Source organism: Malaclemys terrapin, chromosome 5 (genome assembly GCF_027887155.1).
Source record: "Malaclemys terrapin pileata isolate rMalTer1 chromosome 5, rMalTer1.hap1, whole genome shotgun sequence".
Classification (NCBI taxonomy): Eukaryota; Metazoa; Chordata; order Testudines; family Emydidae; genus Malaclemys; species Malaclemys terrapin.
Window position 1 is genome coordinate 31,813,067 of NC_071509.1, and position 22,724 is coordinate 31,835,790.

Below are 22,724 nucleotides of genomic sequence, written 5' to 3' on the forward strand. Positions count from 1 at the left end.
GTCCTCCCGCACTGATAGGGCACAGCTTAATGCATGGAGGCATTCAATGGCAAAGGCCAGGAAATAATTAAGTGAGCACGAAGAGCAGAGGAAGGATACGATGCTGAGGCTAATGGGGGAGCAAACGGACATGATGAAGCATCTGTTGGAGCTGCAGGAAAGCCAACAAGAGCACAGACCCCCACTGCATCCACTGTATAACTGCCTACCCTCCTCCCCATGTTCCATAGCCTCCTCACCCAAACACCCAAGAACGCGGGGGGGCAGGGGAGGCTCTGGACACCCAGCCACTCCACTGCAGAGGATGGCCCAAGCAACAGAAGGCTGTCATTCAAACAGTTTGATTTTGTAATGTGGCTACAAAAAGCAATATGGCCTTGTCCTTCCCTCCTCCCCCCACCCCACCCGGGCTACCTTGTCCGCTATCATTTTTTTTTAAATTAATAAAGAAAGAATGCATGGTTTCAAAACAATAGTTACTTTATTTTGAAGGGGGGAGGGTGGTTGGCTTACAGGGAATTAAAATCAACAAAGGGGGCGGGTTTGCATCAAGGAGAAACGCACACAAAACTGTCACACCGAAGCCTGGCCAGTCATGAAACTGGTTTTCAAAGCTTCTCTGATGCGCAGCACGCCTCGCGGTGCTCTTCTAATCGCTCTGGTGTCTGGCTGTTCAAAATCAGATCCCAGGAGATTTGCCTCAACCTCCCACCCCGCCATAAACGTCTCCCCCCTACTCTCACAGATATTATGGAGCACACAGCAAGCAGCAATAACAATGGGAATGTGGGTTGCGCTGAGATCTGATCTAGTCAGCAAAAACAGCGCCAGCGAGCTTTTAAACATCCAAAAGGCACATTCTACCACCATTCTGCACTTGCCCAGCCTATAGTTGAACTGCTCCTTACTACTGTCCAGGCTTCATGAGCCATGGGAGCAAGGGGTAAGCTGGGGTAGGTGTGACAGCGTGGTGCTGCCGGCCAGGAGAGAAGCCTGAGGCAGAAGCCTCCAGCTCGCATGATATTCCAGGCAGGACTGAATCTCCGTGAGACAAAACTTAAAGAAGAGAATGACCTGGACTCTCTGGCTCCCATTCGGTGCTCCAAGAGGAGGATGGCCATGTCTGTCCAGGTGCCGCAGATCGACCTCGCTGAGTACCACATCTGCCAGCAGCACCAGAACGGATCCCCCGAGCTCGTCGCTGGGGAGCTGGAGAGCAGAGTTGCAGGGGAAATGGTGGAATACCAGAATGGGTAAGATTTTGGAATTGGGGAGCTCATGTGGGGGAAGAGCAAGAGCTTCTCCTGGTGTCCTGCAATCATCGTCTCCTACAGAGTCACGTCCAAACATCAGGCAATCTCTGGAATGCGCTGGGTGCAATGGTTTGGGGACAGGAAGTTCTCTGAGGTTTCAGCAGACAAGCTGGTGGGTCTGATGGCTTTTAGGCAGAATTTCAGCCACTCCATGTTTAATAAGCTGGTCGCCTATCAACGATCCATTCACCATGCCCTGGAGGTTGCTAGGAGCCGGGCAGGGAAGACCTTCCCAGAACCCCCGGCCAAGCATCTAAAGACTAACTTCTGCAACAACAGCAAGGAGCGGGTGGAGGAGGACCAGAGCAGACAGCAAATGGTTTCCAAAGTCACAAACAACAACAGGAGCCTTGAAGACAGTTTATCATGTGGGAGAAAAAACCCAGACATTCCACCCGCTGTTTGAGGGGGGCCTTTCCCAGACTTGCAGGGATCGATTCCTGGAGCTCTTCTACATGTACGACTAGGAGGGGTACCAGTCCCGCTGCACCGTCTGCTGCGAAGGCAAGATGCTGCTGCTGCGTAGCAAGCTGCTGCAGGGGCTTCTGTGTCGAATGCTTGGAGGTCATGGTAGGGCAAGGTGCCTCGGCCAAGGCAAAAGAGCAAGAGCCCTGGAGCTGTTACATGTGTCAACCACAGAACTGCTATGGGATGTTACAGCACTGACTGGACTGGAATGTACGGCTGCAAGACTTCTCCACCAGTGACAAAGGACAGGAATATGATGCACCTAAAATCTAAAAAGGCCCGCACGTTTCCCAGAGTCACTACCCTTGATAACAGAACGTCAATGATTGCATTGGCTACTTGGATCACAGCAGCCCCCACAGTAGATCTGTCCACAACAGCAGCGGTGACAGTGAGCTGAGCGGGCTCCATGCTTGCCGTGGTATGGCGCCTGCACGGGTAACCCAGGAAAAAAGGCGCGAAACAATTGTCTGCCGTTGCTTTCACGGAGGGAGGGGAGACTGATGACATGTACCCAAAACCACCCGCGACAACATTTTTGCCCCATCAGGATTTGGGAGCTTAACCCAGAATTCCAATGGGCAGCGGAGACTGCGGGAACTGTACCGCTCCATAAGTCTATGCTAGCCATGGTAGTGAGGACGCACTCCGACAACTTAATGCGCTTAGTGGGGACATATGCAATTGACTGTATAAAATCGATTTCTAAAAATCGACTTCTATAAAATCCACCTATTTCATAGTGTAGACATACCCTTAGGCTGTGTACACACTACAGCTTAAGTAGGTATAAGTTATGTTGCTCAGGGGTGTGAATAAGCCACCTCCGAGCGACACAAGTTAGCACTGTCCACACAGTTGCTTTAGTCAGGGTATGTCGGTGGGAGAGGTTCTCCCACCAACGTAGCTAACATTGCTCACAGGGGCTGCAGTAATTAAGTCAAGGAGACCTCTCACCCGTCTGCTTAAATTATGCAACTGAATTACATCATACACGCTTATCACCTCATGAAATCATTACTCAAAACCATAGGGACATTATTCTTCTGATACTGAGAGTTATGAAGAGACGTCTTGTGCTCAGCTGTCTCTTTAAGGTACTCATGCACGCTGTGTACTCATTATAATTACTTTTTGGCCAATTAATTCTGCAAATTGCAAGTTAACCCCATTCAAACATCTCTGAAGATTGTTGAACAATGATGTTAGTTTTTCCATTTCTAACCAACAATCATAATTCTTGGGTTTGCATAGTTAGAGCAGCTTTGTGAATGGGAGGTCCATGACAGCCTTTCCTTTAATTACTAAATAAGAAACGCATGGTTAGTGTAAACATCATCTTCTACAGACCTGTGTCTCAGTATTCTTCACCTCATACCTGGAGAAACTGACAAAAAAAAAAACCTAACGGAACTGGTCAAAAAATATTAAAGGATTTTTTCCCCCCAAGAAAAATAGAGTTAACATTTTCAACTGAAAATTTCTGCAAATGAACTCAGGGGAGAGGGAGGAGTGTCTTTTTGTTTTTTCTTTCTTGCTCAACTTTTCAGCGGCAATATGAGAAAGGGGCAAGGTAGGAAGAAAAAAGATTTTAAATTCAAAAATGATTTTTTTGCAAAAATGTTCAATATTTTAAATAACTGAAAAGTCATTCTTTTTCTACACCCCAAAATTAAAATGACTGGCTTTTCTGCAATAGCTCTCCCCCGCCCCATTTTTTTTTTTTTAAATCAGCTCTATGGCTAACTGTAATATAAATCCCTGTTCACATGCAACTGAACTAGGACCAATTTCATATCTCAGTCTGCTCTGATAGTCAACCTGGGGCAACTTCACTCCTTGGTTTACCCGGGGCTGCTTCTTTCTATGTTGGATACGATCTCCAGGCCCAGACAAATGTTACTGTGTTGGTTACCCTTGGTTCATATTTTCAAACTTTTCTTTGCAAACATCAAAGCTAGAAAGAAATGTTTTCAAAATGAAAGCTTAGATTCTGACATCGGATGACACTGTGAGCCAGTGACCTAGGCATATGTCTGTTATAGCTATACCCTAACTCCAGCCCTACCAAGGTGGTGTCAACTTTCCATTAAGCGGGGAGCAAGCCCGAGCACATATCATATTGAACATATGCAGTCTATGCCTGGGGTGTCTCAAATAACTTGCAATACAATGTCATTATGTTCATTTTTGGTACTTTTCTTCCCCCTAGAACTTTAAATTTAATTATATTGTAATCATCATTACTTTGTTTCAGCTAGTTACTTCTTGAATTAACTACTGCATGTTACTTAAGAGTATATATATAACATATGGAGATATACCTACCTCATAGAACTGGAAGGGACCCTGAAAGGTCATTGAGTCCAGCCCCCTGCCTTCACTAGCAGGACAAAATACTGATTTTGCCCCAGATCTGTAAGTGGCCCCCTCAAGATTAACTCACAACCCTGGGTTTAGCAGGCCAATGCTCAAACCACTGAGCTATTCTTCCCCCCCTACACTGAGTCTTTGCTCTTGTGTACTCTAGAACTAACTGTTTCAAGAAGCAGTCATTGAAAGTGTTGAAAAATTGCTTCTCATAACTTTGTCCTACTGTGTCATTTGACCAGTTTACACGCAGGTAACTTAGAATCATAGAATATCAGGGTTGGAAGGGACCTCAGGAGGTCATCTAGTCCAACCCGCTGCTCAAAGCAGGACCAATCCCCAGACCCCTAAATGGCCCCCTCAAGGATTGAACTCTCAACCCTGGGTTTAGCAGGCTAATGCTCAAACCTCTGAGCTATCCCTCCCCCCATTATTACATTGGCGTGGTAGTTCCACAACAGTGAAGGTTACATGAGATTTCCATTTTAACAAGGGTGAAGAGTCTATAAAAAGAATCTGTATTTTGCATGAGAAGAATTCCAAATGCTTATTGGAGTTTATGAACTGCTTGAATTTCTATGGCAGTTTGCAGTGATAAAATAAAAAGGTTAGTTTTTGTTTTTTTAAGAGTAGAGTGACAATTTTTTTTTTTAAGCATCTGACCTTGTTTCCAAGAATGATCTTAAGACATATTAAAGTAGTCTGATGTATGAAATTAAATATGATTCTTTGCTATGAGTAGGCTGGAAGAATGTTAAAAGAATCATAGAATAACTATGGACCTCAGGAGGTCATCTAGTCCAACCCCCAGGTCATCTAGTCCAACGTGACCGCCTTGCATATACTGGTAATAGGTACGTTGTGGAGGAATGCAACGGATGTTGATATCACTCAAGTAGAGTGAGTTTGATGCTCTTGGATGGTTGAGCATTCTGAGTCTGGCAGCAGGATCTGATGCAGTCAGAGATCCACTTGGAGAGTCATTGCTTAGAAATAGCAGCACCCTTTGATCTCTTGGTAGTGGACACAAATAGCTTAAGGGATTTACGGAATGCCTTAGTTCTGTCTAGATAAAAAGCAATTGCCCGTCTGACATCGAGGTAGGGTGACCAGACAGCAAGTGTGAAAAATCAGAACAGAGGATGGTGGGGTGGTGGTGAGGTAACAGGAGCCTATATAAGAAAAAGCCCCAAATATCGGGACCGTCCCTATAAAATACCCTACGTCCAGGGTACGTAATGCCACTTCCTGTGGAGTCTTGTGAGGTTTGGGATAGAATGCAGGTAAGTGTATTGGCTGATTAAGGTGGAAAGTAGACACCACCTTGGGGAGGAATTTGGGGTGGGGTCACATTGTTACCTTGTCTTTAGAGAAAATCGTGTAGGGAGGGTAGGCCATCAGGGTGCTTATTTCACCGACCCCTCTCACTGACATTATGGCAACCAAGAAAACTACTTTCATAGACATGTGGAGCATGGATGAGGTAGCCAGGGGCTTTAAGGGAGGCCTCGGAGAATTAGGTTAAGATTCCAGGAGGCTGCTGGTGGGTGAATCTCAGGGTAGGGATTTGAAGGCCCGTGAGGAAGCGTGTTATGGTGGGGTGGGCAAAAAGTGAATATCTGTTCAGCGGATCATGGAAGGTGGTGAGAGCCGCAAAGTGTACTCTAACAGAGCTGACTGAGAGCCCGTCCTGTTTTAGTTTTAAAAGGTAATCTAAGATGTCAGGGAGGGTCAGGGTCTGGGGTGTCAAGCATTTGTGGAAGCACCATATGGAGAACCACTTTTGCAGGTAAGTCTTACAAGTAGAGTCTCTTCTACTGAAATAACTATACAAAATATATAGCAAAAGATTTTAAAAGTTACTGTATTTAACATCAACATTTTGTTGTTGCTGGTCAAAGCTGACATAATTACTGATGACAAAGTATAATGGTAAATTATAAATTATGTTGACACTATGATCCTACATATTGAGGTTTAAAGAGCCAGACTGTATTACAGTTGAATCTTCCAAAGTCATGTACTGTGGTAGGAAACAGATGGCTGTTACATTATATCGTCCTAAACCCTGTCGTTAGACTAAATACAGGAGTAACTGTATGAATGAAACTATCAGAGGGATAAATACCAGGATAAATAACTCCTCCCCCTTTCTGGTATTTAAGTTACACGCCAATCTTGACACAAGAACAAATGGATACAAACAGGCCATCAAACAAGTTTAGGTTTGAAACTAGAGGAAGGTTTCTAACCACCAGAGGAGTGACATTCTAGAACAGCCTTCTAAGGGGAAAAAAAATCCTAACTGGCTTCAGACTGAGATTGATAAATTTATGGAGGGAATGGTATGATGAGACTGCCTACTATGGCACATAGCCAATCTGCAACTGCTAGTTGCAAACATCTCTAGTGGCCAGTCATGGGACACTAGATGGGGAGGGCTCTGAGTTACTACAGAGAATTCTTTCCAAGGTGTCTGGCTGCTGGGTCTTGCCCACATGCTCAGGGTCTAACTCATTGCCATATTTGGGGTTGGAAAGGAATTTTCCCCCAAGTCAGATTGTCAGATTCACCTTCCTGTGCAGCATGGAGCAGGGGTCGCTTGCAGGTTTTAACTAATGTAAATGGTGGATTATCTGTAACTTGAAGTCTTTACATCATGATTTGATTTGAGGACTTTAGTAACTCATCCAGAGGTTATGGGTTTACTACAGAAGGAGGTGAGCAAGGTTCTGTGGCCTGCAACGTGCAGGTCAGACTAGATGATCATGATGGGCCTGTCTTGTAATCTATTAATAGAAAAAATTACATGTAAAGCATTTGTCATACTTTTGACTGCGGGTGTTACTCACTGACAGGTGGAGAGCTATGCTTCACACTGAGAAACATGGAATGCAAGTACAGATAATGCTGCTGCAGCTGCTGTTAGCCAAACTCATTTTTTGGAAATACGGGATTGACTAGGGCATGTTTCAGGAAACAAGCAACCATGCAAACTACTACTTCTCTTCAGTTGACAGGTTCTGTTATTGCTAAACAATGGTCTACCCATAGCGTATTTACTTCACTGATTTTTCATTGGTGATTAAATGTTAGAGAGAGACCCTCTCAAGGTATGTTGAGACCTCTCACATCACACAGAACAGTCAACACAGAAAGCAAGCCTCAGCAATGCTGTTTCTCACTCTCCAGCTCTCTGCTCTGTCCCTGGAGAGATACACCCTGTAGTACACCAATCTTCCTCACAAAGAAGAAAACTACCAACATATTTTCGGTTAAGGCTGAAATCAGGACAACCCTCTCCTCCAAATCTATCCAGACATTTGAAAGTGTGGAAACAAGTTCAGGAAAGAATTTCCAGTATTCCTTGTCATTTTCACTTCATCTTCAATGCTGCTGATCATAAACTCCAAAAGGCATTTACTTCACCAAACTCAGTCACAAAATGTTAATTTCAGCAGGGCTGAAGCAAAATAACAAAAGAAATGAACTATGAAACAGATGCATCAATAAACTGATACAAGAAGTAGGAGGTCAACATCAAGATTTTGTGTTAAAGAATTGGATAAAGTGGGATACTTGTTTCAGTATACATTGGATATAGAAGTGAATACCTATGCACTATGCTATCAGTATTGAAGAGGATATAAAAACAGCCACAACTACTGGAGACTTTTCCCTTGTTTCTTCCACGCTTCCAAGGGGATGGCTGGATGGGATGGATTTTGGTGAAACCTTAACGTCACTAAACTAAGTTTATTAGACTTTGCTGCTTTGATCTCTTTCAACTTTGAGTACTTGGTGTCTTTTTCTTAAGCCAAAGGCTAGTAATAAAGCCCTACGTGTGTGTGTGTGTGTGTATATAATTTTTTTTTTTTTTTTTTTTTTTTTTTTTTTTTTTTTTTTTTTTACACAATTCAGGATTCGTATTCACAAAGATTAAACTGTGTGCTCCTCTCCACTCTTTTTTTCCCCCCCATTTGATTTTATGAAATCTTTTAGTTATACCACACCACTTCAGTGTAAAGGTCTATTTTGACCTCACCCTCTTTCCCCACAATACCCTTTCCTCTGGTGTATTACTTCCAGGGCAGAGAGCTTGACAACACCTTTCTAGAGGACCCGGAAGCCCTGGACAATGTTGCATCAGAGAGTGAAGATGAATCAAGCACAATTTGGTTTTGCTTAGCACCAAGACAAATTGTTCAAGAGGACAATGGCTATATGGATTAAAGAGAGCACTTGACATAGAGCTAGCTGAGCCTGTACCACGTGAGCATAAAAGAGTCATGTGTGTTTATGTTGTCCTTAATCATTGCCTTAGGAAGAAGCTTTCTGAAGACTGTGGAAGTTGTGTTATAGACACACCAGGCCAGTAACATTATAACTGCATGATTTAGATTTCAGAGGATATAGCTCTCTCTCTCAAATCATGTTCTTGATAACGATACAGTTGACAAAACATCCATCAATATGCCCTGGAATTCCTGGCTTAATCAATCTGTTCTTTGAAATTGCTCGGGTGGATCTACAGCCCTCAGCAATTGTGTAAACAGATACCAAGTCCTTAATGTTACAGCAGAGTAAGATGTTACAATTTGCAAAAGGATCCATAAACAGTTTTAATGAATATCCAGGTTTGGGCAATCAAGGTGGGACCAACTGACAGGGGTTTAATAAACCTTTGGCATTTTTACAGAAACTTTAGATCAAACTCTCTGGCAACTAAAACAAAGTAATGACAAGTTAAAAAAAATTGTTTATTTTCAAAAGCAATCCCTAGGCCTACTCCATAACTGAAATGGTAGAGGGAGACACAAACTTCCACCATATTTATAAAATAAGAGTATGCTGCAAGAACAAACTCCTCCCTATCACATAACTAAAACCTGCAGGTATTTGGGCTCTCTTTACTATTTAATGCTGTAAGAATATGGGTGCTAGTTCCACTTTTATGTAAAAAAAAAAAAAAAAAAACATAACTTAAAGCACAAAAGAAATGTTTAAAACTAAAATTCATGGGCAGCTGCAAGGTAAATAGTTAAGAATAGGGGATTCAGTAACAGTAAGAATTGCTGTGTATGTTTATTTACAGTTTAAAAAGTATTTACAGTGCTCTGTTTTTAATTGAAATATATTTTTCTATTTTAACTAAAACTTAACTAAAAAGACAGTTTTTATCCAGAGACCACCAAAAGGGAATGTTCCGGGAGGAATACATATATTACACATCTATCAGTTAAGAGTGATAGTGATCAAAACAATGTATTAATAGACAATGAAGTTTTGATTGAAAAGAAGTAGAATGATGATATAAAATGAGGTTTTTGGAGAGACCATCAGATAGTCTTTTTACAACAGAAAGCACCTTTAGACAGGGTTGATGCTGCTGGACTGCAAGATAGGGTTGTCAAACTGTCTGCAGTGACTCACAAACGTGGATGCCAACCTCAGGGCAGCTTGGGGATCCCTTGCTTATGCTTACAGATATGGTCCTCTCCAAATTCCAAGTAGCACAGTGATACAGGGATTTTTATTCTTTCCCCCAGAGTTCAAACTTATGGAACAAGTATCGGTGCCTGTCTCCTCTTCAAAGGGGTGTGTGGCAGGGGTGCAATCAAAGTCTTTGCCCTTTCATGTTTCACAATGGCTCATTTGGTTTCAATGGGCCTATTGCTGTGTAGGACCAGCACTTTGCATAACTCACGAAACACGTTTACATCATCATCAACACTTAATATAATTTTATACGCTGGGCTACAGATGTTATAAGAGAACTCAATGTATGCAGCACCCCTACAAGCATTTCAACGAGGACTGTCAAGCTATCAAAAAAAATTAAATCAAGATTCATCACACTGTTAAACAATAGAATACCATTTATATAAATATTTTTGGATGTTTTCCACATTTTCAAATTTATTGATTTCAATTATAGCAGAATACAAAGTGTACAGTGCTCACTATTATTAAATAACGGCACTATAAAAATAATTTTTTTTTTCAATTCACGTAATACAAGTACTGTAGTGTAATCTCCATCATGAAAGTTGAACTTGCAAATGTAGAATTAGGTACAAAAACTGCATTCAAAAATAAAACAATGTAAAACTTTAGAGCCTACAAATCCACTCAGTCCTACTTCTTGTTCAGCAAATTGCTTAGACAAACAAGTTGGTTTACATTTGCAGAAGATAATGCTGCCCGCTTCTAATTCACAATGTCACCTGAAAGTGAGAACAGACATTCTCATGGCACTGTTGTAGCCAGCATCGGAAGATATTTACATGCCAAATGCGCTAAAGATTCATGTCACTTCATGCTTCAACCACCATTCCAGAGGACATGCGTCCACGCTGATGACGGGTTCAGATCGATAATGATCCAAAGGAGTGTAGATCGACGCATGTTCATTTTCATCATGAGAGTCAGGTGCCAACGGTTAATTTTCTTTTTTGGTGGTTCGGGTTCTGTAGTTTCTGCATCAAAGTGTTTCTCTTTTAAGAAATCCGAAAGCATGCTGCAGACCCCATCCTTCTCAGATTTTGGAAGGCACTTCAGATTCTTAAACCTTGGGGCGAGTGCTGTAGCTATCTTTAGAAATCTCACATTGGTATCCTCTTTGTGTTGTGTCAAACATGCTGTGAAAGTGTTCTTAAAATAAATATATGATGGGTCATCATCCAAGACTGTCATAACACAAAATATATGGCAGAACGCAAGTAAAACACAGACCAGGAGACATACAATTCTCCCCCAAGGAGTTCAGTCACAAATTTAATTCACACTTTTTTTTTTTTTTTTTTTTTTTTTAAATATAAACGAGCTTCATCAGCATGGAAGCATGTCCTCTGGAAGGGGCATATGAATGTTTAGCTTATCTGGCACATAAATACCTTGCAATGTGGGCTACAAAAGTGTCATGTGAATGTCTATTCTCACTTTCAGGTGACACTGTAAATAAGAAGAGAGCAGCATTATCTCCCATAAATGTAAACAAACTTGTTTCTCTTAGCGATTGGCAGAATAAGAAGCAGGATTGAGTGAACTTGTAGGTTATAAAGTTGTACCCTTTTTGTTTTTTGAGCAGTTATGTAACAATAAAAATCTCTAAGTTGTGCTTTCATGATAAAAGAAATTGCACTACGGTGCTCGTATTAGGTAAATTGAAAAATACTTTATCTTTTATCATTTGTACAATAAAATTAGCACGGTACACTTTTATTCTGTGTTGTAATTGAAATCAATATATTTGAAAACGTAGAAAAACCATCCTCAACTTCATTTTAACAATGTTAACACACAGGTGAGCCAGGCTGGTTCCAGCTATCCATTTGTCAATATTCATTAAGGCCTAGGGACACAAGCTGGTACCTGGTCTGCAAGCTTACAATGGTGTGGTTACTTTAGAACTCTGTATATCCACCTACTTTTCCCCTCTGTCTATACCTTTCTTACTAATCATGATACATCTTTATTGCAGAGGGAGCTATTTACTATAGAACCAAGAACTTTAAGCCGTAATGTGGAAGGGCCAGATAAAATTCCATTTTTACTATGCCTGTGTTTAACCGTTTTAAAAAAAACTGGTATTTAAAACAGGTTGTATAGGGATTTGCGCATCTGGGGAATAATACAAACTAAAACTCTGCTTGCTCTTTAACCAAAAGGCCAAAGTACTTGTGTGGGAAAACAGAAGAACCATATGCCAGCACAACTTTACTCTGAGTTGGAAGATGTGTGTTTAAAAGCAAAGTTTTAGAAATTTGTTTTTTAAAAAGGTGTGTTTTTAAAGTTAGTTTTAATACTTACATTGTTATTTGTGGTTTAGGTGCATATGCAATGTCATTTTTTTCTATGGCAAAACGTGTGTTTGCCCCCAGAAAAGGGTATACATAGGTTTGTGGTTTTTAAAAGTATTTTGTTACAAATGGTTTGTTTTTGGGTGTTAACATACTGGGTTTTTTTTACTCTATCCAAGATTTTTAATATTATATGTATGTGCCTGTTTTGAGATGGGTTAAAAAGTTGGTATATGTATTGTAGCTATACATGTAATACCTTAATCCTGTAGAAAAAAAGGTTTGTATGCATGTCCCAGGAAATCAGTACTTCCCAGAAAAGGAGATCAATGTGTAAAATAAGGAAGTTTCTCCTCCATCTGAAGGGAGGGAAGAACATGTAGAATGGTGTTAGCACATTTCCCCATTATAAAAAACATGCAAATATTAAAAAAAATGTTTGTCTGTGGCTGGAGAAACACAGGGAGAAAAGAGGGAGAAACAAAAAAAAAAAAGAGCACAGGCTTGTCTAAAACGGCATTTGTAAAGCATTGTTTTTAATATAGTTTTAAATAGTAGAAAAACAGCCTAATTGATATTTTATTTTATAAGACGGTTTTACAGGTTTTGTAATAAAAATGGTCATCCACAGGACGGTCAAATCAAGAGAGGCCCTTAGACCATGACATAAACAAGCTCAAAAGAAAAAAAAGAAAAAAAAAAAAAAAGACAGCAGTAAAGGGAAATTCTCCAGCGTCAACAGCTGATAAAGTTGAACCTTAGTAAATATATTCTGATCATTTGTTTGGTTGTTTAACTGGTTTTGTTTTTAAGCAAATACATAGACATGTGGTGGATTTTTTGGTGAGAAAGATTATAGAGTTAAGTTTTTTGTAAATACTGTAAACAAATTTGTTAAAGCTCTCTGCGAATACTAGGATTCTTTGAAGAGAAAGGGATAGGTGGCTTTGTCTTGGGGGTTGCAACACCGGATTTCCAGATGGTAAAGGCCTTTAAAATGTGCATGTTTTTTAGGGGTTAACCTGTAGCTCAAAACAAAAGGTGACTAGGTGTGAATATAAAGTTGTCCAAACAAAGATGTAAAAGGGGTTTGAATACAAAAGGGACTGCATAGGGTTTGAGAGGGGGTGGTGTTGGGATAAGAAGAGGCTTGTACAACAATTGCTGGAGAAACAAAAGAGGGCTCAGTATTTGGGGGATAAACAGACAGCACCCGAAAAGTTATAGGCCATAGATTCTAAAGCCAGAAGTGACAATTGTGATAATCTAGTATGACCTCTTCCTTTGGTCTCTGCTATATAACTTTCCCAAAATAATTCCTAGATCATCTCTTTTAGAAAACATCCAATCTTGATTTAAAAATATCAGTGATGGAGAATCCACCATGATTCATGGTAAATGGTTCTAGTGGTTAATTACTCACTGTTAAAAATATACCCCTTATTTCCAGTCTGAATTTGTCTAGCTTCAACTTCCAGCCATTGGATCATGCTATACCTTTCTCTGCTAGAATGAAGAACCCATTGTTAAACATTTGTTTCCCCACATAGATATTTTAGACTAATCAAGTCACCCCATAATCTTCTCTTTGCTAAACTAAATAGATCGAAGGAGCTCAGTTTATAACTATAAGAATAATTTCTAATCATTTAATCACTCATGATTCTTCTCTGAACCCTCTCCAATTTATCAACATCTTTCTTGAATGGCAGGCACCTGGACTGGACACAGTATTTCAGCAATGGTTACACCACCACCAAATAGAGATAAAAGAATAATCTCATTACTTCTACATTAGAGTTTCCGATTTATACATCCCAGGACTAAATTAGCTCTTCTGGCCAAAGCATTGCAGTAGGAGCTCATGTTCAGATGATTATCCACAATTACATCAAAATCTTTTTCAGTCATTGCTTCCCAGGATAGAGTCCCCCATTCTGTAAGTATGGCTTACATTCCTTGTTCCTAGATGTATACAATTATATTTAGCCATATTAAAACAGATAGTTTGCCTGCATACAGTTTATCAAGCGATCTAGAGAGCTTTGAATCAGTGACCTGCCCCCTTTGTTATTTACCACTTCCCCAATTTTTAGGTCATTTGCAAACTTTCAGTGATGATTTTATGTTTTCATCCAGGTCACTGATAGATATGTTAAAACAGCACAAGGCCAAGTACCAAATCCTGTGGGACTTCACTGGAACAGATTATTCAGAAATGATTTCTCACTTAGTTACATTTTGAGACCTATCAGTAAGCCAGTTTTTAATCCATTTAATGTGTGCCGTGTTAATTTTATCATTTTTCAATCAAAATGTCCTGCAGCACCAAGTCAAAAGCCTTACAGAAGTCTAGGTATATTACATCCAACACTATTACCTTTATAAATCGAACTTGTAATCTCCTCAAAGAGAGAGACAGATCAAGTTAGTTTGACAAGATCTATTTTCCATAAAACCATGTTGATTTCCATTGATTACTAGTGAACTAAAGGAGGGTAATGTAATTAAGTCCCATATCAGCTTCTCCATTTTCTTGCCTGGGTGACAGGCCTATAATTACCTAGGTCATCATCCTGTTAAAAATTCACACAAACATTAGCTTTCTTGCAGTTTTCTGGAACTTCCTCAGTGCTCCAAGACTTACTGAAAATCAACATCAACAGTCCAGCAGCTCCTAAGCCAACTTTTCTAAAATTCTTGGATGCAAGTTATCTGGATCTACTGACTTAGAAGCTACTAAAGTTAGATGTCTGTTTGACATCCTCTAGCGCTATAAACGGAATGGTAAAAGTGTGTTATCACCATACGCTGAGACTGTATCATCTGCTTTTTCACTCAAATACAGACTAAATATTTATCGAAAACTCAAGCCTTTTCAGCATTATTATTGATGATCCTACCATTTCCACCTCACAATGGACCATTGTCAGATTTCTTTTTGTTCCCAATATATTTAAAAACTCCTTACTATCCCTAACTCTGCTGGGGCCATAGATTTTTCCTTGTGTTCCTTGGCTTCCCTTATCAATTTTCTGTACTTCCCAACTTCTTATGTATATGCACGACTATCAACTTTCCCTTTCTTCCATTCATATGTAAATATTCATTTTACAGCTGCCTTCACTTCCCTCTAAACCAGGTTGGTTTTTTATTCAGCATAGTCTTCTTCCTCAGTTAATGGGCCTATGACTTTTGGGGCATCTAGTAACTGAGCATCATTTAAGAACTTATTGACATTTTTCTGATTAAATTCTTCCTCCCAGTTGATTTGGCTCAATTGTTTTCAGCTTTGTGAAATTGGCCGTATAAAAGCACCAAGTAAATATGATACTGGGTTGGACTCTATTTTGTTTGCATATTTATAAATGTAAAAAAGTCATGACCACTTGTACTAAGCCACCACCATCAGTTTTTAGCTCTGTGATAAGTTTCTCTCTAGTTGTTAGGACAAGGTCTAAGACAGAATTCCTCTGTATTGGTTACAACACTTTGAGTTACTCAATGCCAGCATTGTTAGAGATCACGATGAACTCTTTCAGAATCTATTGTGCCCAACTTACGAGGTTTCATCCTACAAGTTTATAAATGATGAAACAACCTATCTTGGAAGTATGTGAAAGAATGCCACACAGTCTTCGGCAATATATACATCGTTTATAGCCTGTTTCATCGTGGCTTATGCATGCTTAGAATTATAACACCAACAAGGGAAGTTGCAAGAGTGTTGTCCATATCATGACACGGACTCAGTGATATTTGTGAGACAGGAGGAAGATTGGAATCACCCTCTTGAGAGTTATTTAGGAGACCTCACAAGTGACATCCCACCAGAGCAACACATCATGAAGTCTGTGTCAGCACACCCAAAAACGTGCGAATACAAACTGTCAGGAGGAAAGCCCCGTATGGAAGTCAAAGGGATCACCTTGAATGTAAAATTGTGAAAAGATAAAACTGACAGTTTGAAAGATCTAGTTCTGGACTATAGCATACACCTAGGGAAGAACATCCCTAAAGAGACAGAGGCATAGCAGCCCTCTAAAGGAACACCTGGTGTCGCCATGGACCAACTAGGAAGCCTATATAAATCTGCCCCTACACTAGTCTGCTGCAGCTTAAATTTTTTTTTGGGGGGGGGGGGGGCGAGGAGAGGAAGAGGGAGAGAAGATGGTAGAGACTAAAAAATAAGGGTTTGCATTCCAAAGATTTGTATTCAACTTTATACTTTTTTAAAGTCTGATATTCTTATGGACTCTTCTGAAGCTTGTGTTTTTATTCTTATCTGATCCAGAGTAGAGATTATAGCTCACTAAACAGTACATGTATAATCACGCTAAGCTTACAAATAGACAAAATACATACTCATCACTGCTCATTTATCAGTTTCTGGTGCATCCCATTTCGTATCACTCTTCTATTCCAATATCTTCATTGACTGAGAGCCTTCTGGGGCAGGGATGATGTCCACATCCAATACCTATTTTTTACTACAATGAAGAAAAGGATTTTTAGAAAAAGTTATGGCCTCTCTATCCCAACAGGGGAAGAGGACCTTGAGGCTCTATGAATAATTCTTTGGGACCTGAGCTTCCATTCCTTGTGCACTCACTATGTCAACAGGAGTTTTGTAGGGATGGCATAGAATTTAACAGAGAAAAACTAGTTTGTCCCAGTTTAAGGCATTTTCCATTTTACAAACAAGTTCATTAGTGCACAGCACATTACACTTATTTTTAGTTACATATAAAACTTGTGGTTACATAAGTCAGTAGATTTGGATATTAATTTAGGATTGTACAAATAAAACAAAACTGCAGTGGGCACGCTACTAGCATATATACCTCTACCCCAATATAACACGGTAAAGCAGCGCTCTGGGGGGGCGGGGCTGCGTGTTACAGCGGATCAAAGCAAGTTCAATATAACGCGGTTTCACATATAACGCAGTAAAGAACAGCATTATATCAGGGTAGAGATGTATAATTAAAATACTAATCATCAGAATGTCTGTATACATTTTGGTTCAATATTTTCTCAAGTTATACATCAACTCTTTTCAATTTTCATTTTAATACAAACAAAAGTCAAAAACATTTGATTATATGAAAGTAATAATAAATAATAATAATAGGAGTTGCAGGCTTGAAGCATCAAGCAGTCAGAAGCATGCAGAGTTGCAGACAACTGGTCCAGATCCATTTGGCCATCCAGCATTCTGTAGCAGAAGACCAACTTTGATGTAGCGGATAGACTGAGCCTATTCCTAAATTCTGAATGGCTGTATCCAAAGCTCCAAAAGATTCAGTCTATGCTTGCTTAATTTGCTGGATACAGCAACTGCACCACCAGTTCTATTGAATCTGATAGAGTATCTGCATTCTTCCACAGTGTCAAAGTAGAAACTTTCCTTGATAGCAGATGAAAATATTGATTTAAAATATTAATTTAATGCAAGAGGGCTTTGCTGAGCAAACACTGCCTTGCAATTTTTTCTTGTTCAGCTGACAATTTCTTTCCTGCGTATTTTGGATGAAGAAGGAGGTCGGCCAACATGTGTACAGGAGTAATTGCCCCATTAAATCTCTTTTTGTACTTTAGCTTTGTGTGGTGCAAGACCTTCATTTTTCATTAGATACAACCAAACTTCACATGCAACAGCAATTGTTGAGGTGTCCCTTTGGAGTGTGTCAAGTGGCACAGCAACTGGTTTCAAATAACTGATCAATTTTTTTTGCTTCTCAGAAAAATCCCTTGATTATTAATTATACAGAACACCATCTTCAAGTTCTGTCTCAAGATCACTCACAATCCTAAAATAATGCAGCCGATTTTTAACATTGTTTCGGGGCATATTATTTAACTGTTGCATTGTGTGTCACCAAGGATTTGGGGGTTTACAGATCATTGGCATTCTTTTAACCAGGCTCCAGGCTGATGGGGATTACAAAAACACTTTTGTAAATCTACGTTTTATCAAACCACTTGGGATAAGGTCTTGTCCAACTAGATTTAGCCAATGTGATACACATCCATATGTAACCAATGTGTTGTCATCTTGTTCCAAATCACTTCTCATACTTCGCACCTTTTTCTCATCTTGTATTAACACTTTTCCATGTGATCTGTTGCATGCTTCCACCCTCAAGCCACTGTATCTAACAGTTCATCTGACTGGGTGCTTTGTAGCTTGGTTTTAGGTAGCTGATCATTGCCTGAAAAGTTGTAATTGCAATAACCTAAAAGACACTATTACAGCCATAAAATTTTTTTTGCAATTTTTGTTTGAAAATTGTGTTTCAGTGCTGGAGTTTTTGTTACGAACCTATCCATTTGTGGCTGAAAAAACATACTGCCTCCTTGTTGTCTCTGGCCAACCTGAGTCTGCTTTCATTTGATGTATTTGACAAAGGCAATGCAGTTTTAACAGTACCTTCATCCTCAGAGTCCGATTCGAATACTTCTGTATATTTAGCCAACAGCAGCAGTTGTGTGTGTGTCTTTTTACAAATTGCAGCGGCAAAAAAACAATGTTTCCTCATATGGTCTGCCTTCCCACTGTTTCTTTGCAGTTTTTGCATCAAAGACTCTGTCATCTTCATGAACTTTCTCAAAATAACCATGAATTGGGTCAAGTGGCCTTCCACCTTTGCTCATGTTGAAATATTTTAACTTGGAGTTCAGTTACAGCAACTACACTCCAGCCAGCCAGATCAAGAAAGTACTGACCTAGACAGTTTGTTTTTTTGAGGTCAATTGCTGAACTAACTTCTGATTTTGGGAATTCCCCTTCTTTTTCCAAACACACATGCAATTCTTCCTGCTAAATAAAGAAGGGGAAATCCCAAATTCAGAAGTTTCTATTTGAAATAGCCAAGGCCATAGCATGCAGCTTTAGATTGAGGTTTTTTTGCATTTTATTTCAATCATTTAAAAATCAAAACCAAGTATATTACTACAAAATCATCATCAGTCTGCTAAATATTTTTAGGTAATATTCATTCGTATAGTCTAATAAATAATTTAAACTAGAAAAATAAAATTATCAATACCCTGTCCTAAGATTGATAACCCTGATAAAACAATTACCTGGGAAAACCTTTCATGCCAAGTAAGGAATTCTTATCTGCCCAAGTTCTGACAGTCTGAAACTTGCTTTTCCCATTTAATAGGTAAGCTCTATATTCCCTCCTCCCCGTTTTTTGGCCTGTTTTATTACTCTGTTTTTATATTACTCTTATAGGAGAAATGATACTGAAATTTAGGACATTTTATAAATGCATTTGTTTTCCCCCCGCTATGTTTGAAAACAGGTAGATCCAGCAGAACATTTAAAGCAAAAGGTCCCCAAAGTGTGGAGCACGCCCCCTTAGGGGGCGCAGAGGAACATTCAGGGAGGCACAGCATGGCCTGGGCCAGCCCACACACATAATTTTGGTATGAATTATAATGTTATACTACACAGGGTGTACTATGCCCATATTTTCATACTGGGGAAGACAACTTGTGAGAAATTTGTAAATAGATGAGGTGCATTTATTATGCACATCACATCTATCCAATCATTTACGCACTTTTTAAAAAGAGATTACTCACCTCGTGCAGTAACTGGAATTTTGAGATGTATGTCCTTGTGGGTGTTCCAATTCAGGTACGCATGCAGCCTGAGACTTTGATTGGAGATTTTTGGTAGCAATGCCCATTTGGCCCCCACACACACTCTGCATAGTCTCATATCCCATATCAAATCTATATAAGGCTGTGCAGACAAATCACCCTCGGTTCCTTCTCTACCACAAAGTCCCAAAGGAAACTCTGAAGCAGACAGGAAGGAGGATGGGTAATGGAGCATGCACAGAGACGCACATCTCAAAGAACTCCAGTTATTTTGCAAGTTAAGTGGCCTCTACTTCTTAGAGTAGTGTCCTTGTGAGTGCTCCACTTCAGGTGACTCCCTAGCAGTAACCCCCTTAAGATGGCAGGAGGCTCAGAACATAGTCAAGCATCCAATCTAGCAATCAGCAACTGGCATGTCCTTTAGTATGGCTACAGACAGACAGTCATCTAGTAGAATGTGCAGTCACTTGCAGGGGAAACTGAATATCAAACCATAACAGGTAATACATCCAGAGATCCATTTTAAAAGTCTCTGAATGGAGATAGTAGATCCCCTAGACCTAGCCACAATAGAAACAAAAACAGTCTAGAAGACTTCCTGAATGGTCTGGTTCTATTCAAGTCAAAGGCCAATGCCCTCTTATCAGAGTGTATGGAAGGTAGCTTCTTGAGTAGACTGATGCAGCTCACAAAAGAAAACTGGAAGGTGCATAGTCTGGCTAATATGAAATTCAGAAAAAGTCTTCAGTAAGTTTTGGATGGGTCATAATCACCTACTTTGTTCTCCAAGGAGAAGGTAAGGGACCACTATTAGAGCCCCCATCTCTCCAATCCTTTGCATAGAAGTCATGGCCACCAAAAAGGCCATCTTCATGGACAAATGTAACAGAGCACACAGCTAGTGGCTCAAAAGGGCTGTTTTATGAGACAGTTAAAAACAAGGGCGAGATCCCAAAATGTAGCAGAATCTCTAAATTTGAAGAAAGATTTGTAAGACCATTCAGAAATCTCGCTCTGGTCAGATATGTGACAAATGAGAAACCTATTGGTGAGTGTCTCTAAGTGAACCTTCATGGAACTGAGACAGAGAGAGAAACAGAGACACATATCCAACCATGTTTTCAATTCCAACAGCTAATCCAAGACTGTGGAAAGAGATGACTGGTGAAAAAGGACTGCAGTTACAAAGATGATATAGTCTCCATTTGTGGAGGTAAGCATGTCTTGTGGATTCCTTCCTGTTATTGAACAACATAAGTTGTACTCCCAATGACAGGATGCATCTAGTCCTGAAAACCATTGAGGCGACATAATTGAAGCTGCATTCTGAGACAGTCAAGAATTGATCAGGAGCCACCAGAGAAAGCAAGAGGTCAGTCTGATGAGGTAAGGAAGCCTAACTTGTCTTGATTAAGTTGCTACAATCAAAATGACCCTGGCTTGATTCAGCTTGACCTTGTTGAGAACATTTAAAAGCAATGGAGTTGGTGGATACATGTAAAACAAAAACAAAAAAAAACCCTTGTAATGAGAAAAGCGTCTCCAAAAGATTGGGAATGGAGTCCTCCTCTGGAACAGAATTTTCTGCACTTTGTGTTGGCTGCAGTGGTGAAAAGGTCAACCTCTGGAAGCCTCCCCCCAAGCTAGGAATATTTTGTTGAGGACTCAAAGAGTCCAACTCATTTGTAATTTAAGGGAAAAATTCTGCTGAGATCATCTGCAAGGATATACAGCATACCCAAGAAGAAGCCAAGATGATTATCTGGTTAACTATGTCAATTCCTGAGGTTTATCACTTCGGTGCAGAGCAAGGGGGAAAATGTACTCCTCCCTGACAACTGTTATCTGTCATGTATTTTAACAGTTTGTATGATCTTGATTGACTTGTTTTTGATTAGAGGAAGAAAGTGGAGGCAGACATTTCTGACCAACACCCTGAAATCCAGTAGGCTGACATAAGAGCCGTTCTTGTTGCAACCTTTTGCCTTGGACTGTGAGAGACCCTAAATGTGCTCCTTGTCCCCAGAGGGAAGCATCTGATGTTATGACCATAGGAGAATTTTGGATAAAGAGGATTCCTGAACAAACCTTGGAAGGATCCTTCCACACCGTGAGTGACTGTAGGACCCAACTGAGTACACCTATTTGTTGAGACTGTGCTAGTTGGATACATAAACTCTCCAGAGCCATCTCTGGAGTCAGAGATGTAAAATGGCATTTTAACAGATTTAAAAGTTTTATTAAGATGATGTTAAAAAAATAGTGAACAGAGTTTGAGCATATGTTAAACATGAAAGCTGCCACATTGCTCAGAAATTGCAGACACGTCCTTGCTGGAGCTTGACGACTGAGCTGTATTCTTTGAATAAGGTTCTTTAGAGTGAGGAACCTGTTGGGAGGGAGATAAGTGTTGTCTGTCACTGAATCCAGAAATACTCCTTTAAAAAGTATTTGCTGAAGTCAATGCCAATTTCTCAATATTTATTTGTAGGCCTAAACTGCGGAATAGTGAAATTCGTATTTGAACTGCCAACAGCACCTCCTGATAAGGCCATCCATTGAGAAGCCGGTCATCAACATATGGAAAGACTGTTGTTCCTAGATGATAGTTATAGCTGCCCACCTCTCACATGATTTTTGAGAAAACCCTTGAGGTAGAAGAAAGGCTAAAGGGTAGGGCCTGGTACTGGTAGTGGTTGTGATAGAATGTGAGAGAAAAATCTTCTGCGAGAGGGGTGAATTGCTATATGGACGTAGGCATCTTTGAGATTGGAGAGTTTAAAACCAATCCTGGACTCCAGGGAGAGAATTCTCTGCTAGAGAAATCATCCAGAATTTCAGGTGGCCAACATTTTTGTTCAATTGTCTGAGAGACATAGTATTGAACTCCAATCCCCATTTTACTTGGGTATCAGAAAATACCTTGAATAAAACCCTTTTCCTTTCGGTTGAAGTGGAACTGGTTCTATGGCCCCTAGACTTAGGGGCAATGTGATCTTCTGTCTCAGCAATTGACTGTGAGAGGGGTCACTGAAGAGGGACGGGGAATGGGGTGGCAGAGCGGGATGGAGGTACATCTGGTTAAACAATCCAATTTAAGGGACTCCAATACCTATTTGTTTGATGTTATAGCCTCCCATGCCTGTCGGAATAG

At 40.1% G+C, this 22,724-nt stretch overlaps 1 protein-coding gene across 11 annotated transcripts in view; it reads right to left on the bottom strand.

The window, feature by feature from the left end:
* LCORL (ligand dependent nuclear receptor corepressor like) overlaps positions 1-22,724 on the bottom strand; it is a 174,995-nt gene that overhangs the window by 122,820 nt on the left and 29,451 nt on the right. Inside the window, exon 2 of one of the 11 annotated variants that reach the window (XM_054029990.1) lies at positions 16,319-16,443. The exons of the other annotated variants lie outside the window; for them this stretch is intronic. Coding sequence (XP_053885965.1) covers positions 16,319-16,322 — 4 coding nt within the window. The 5' untranslated portion in view covers positions 16,323-16,443. The remainder of the gene's footprint in view (positions 1-16,318; positions 16,444-22,724) is intronic. 11 annotated transcript variants of the gene reach the window in all.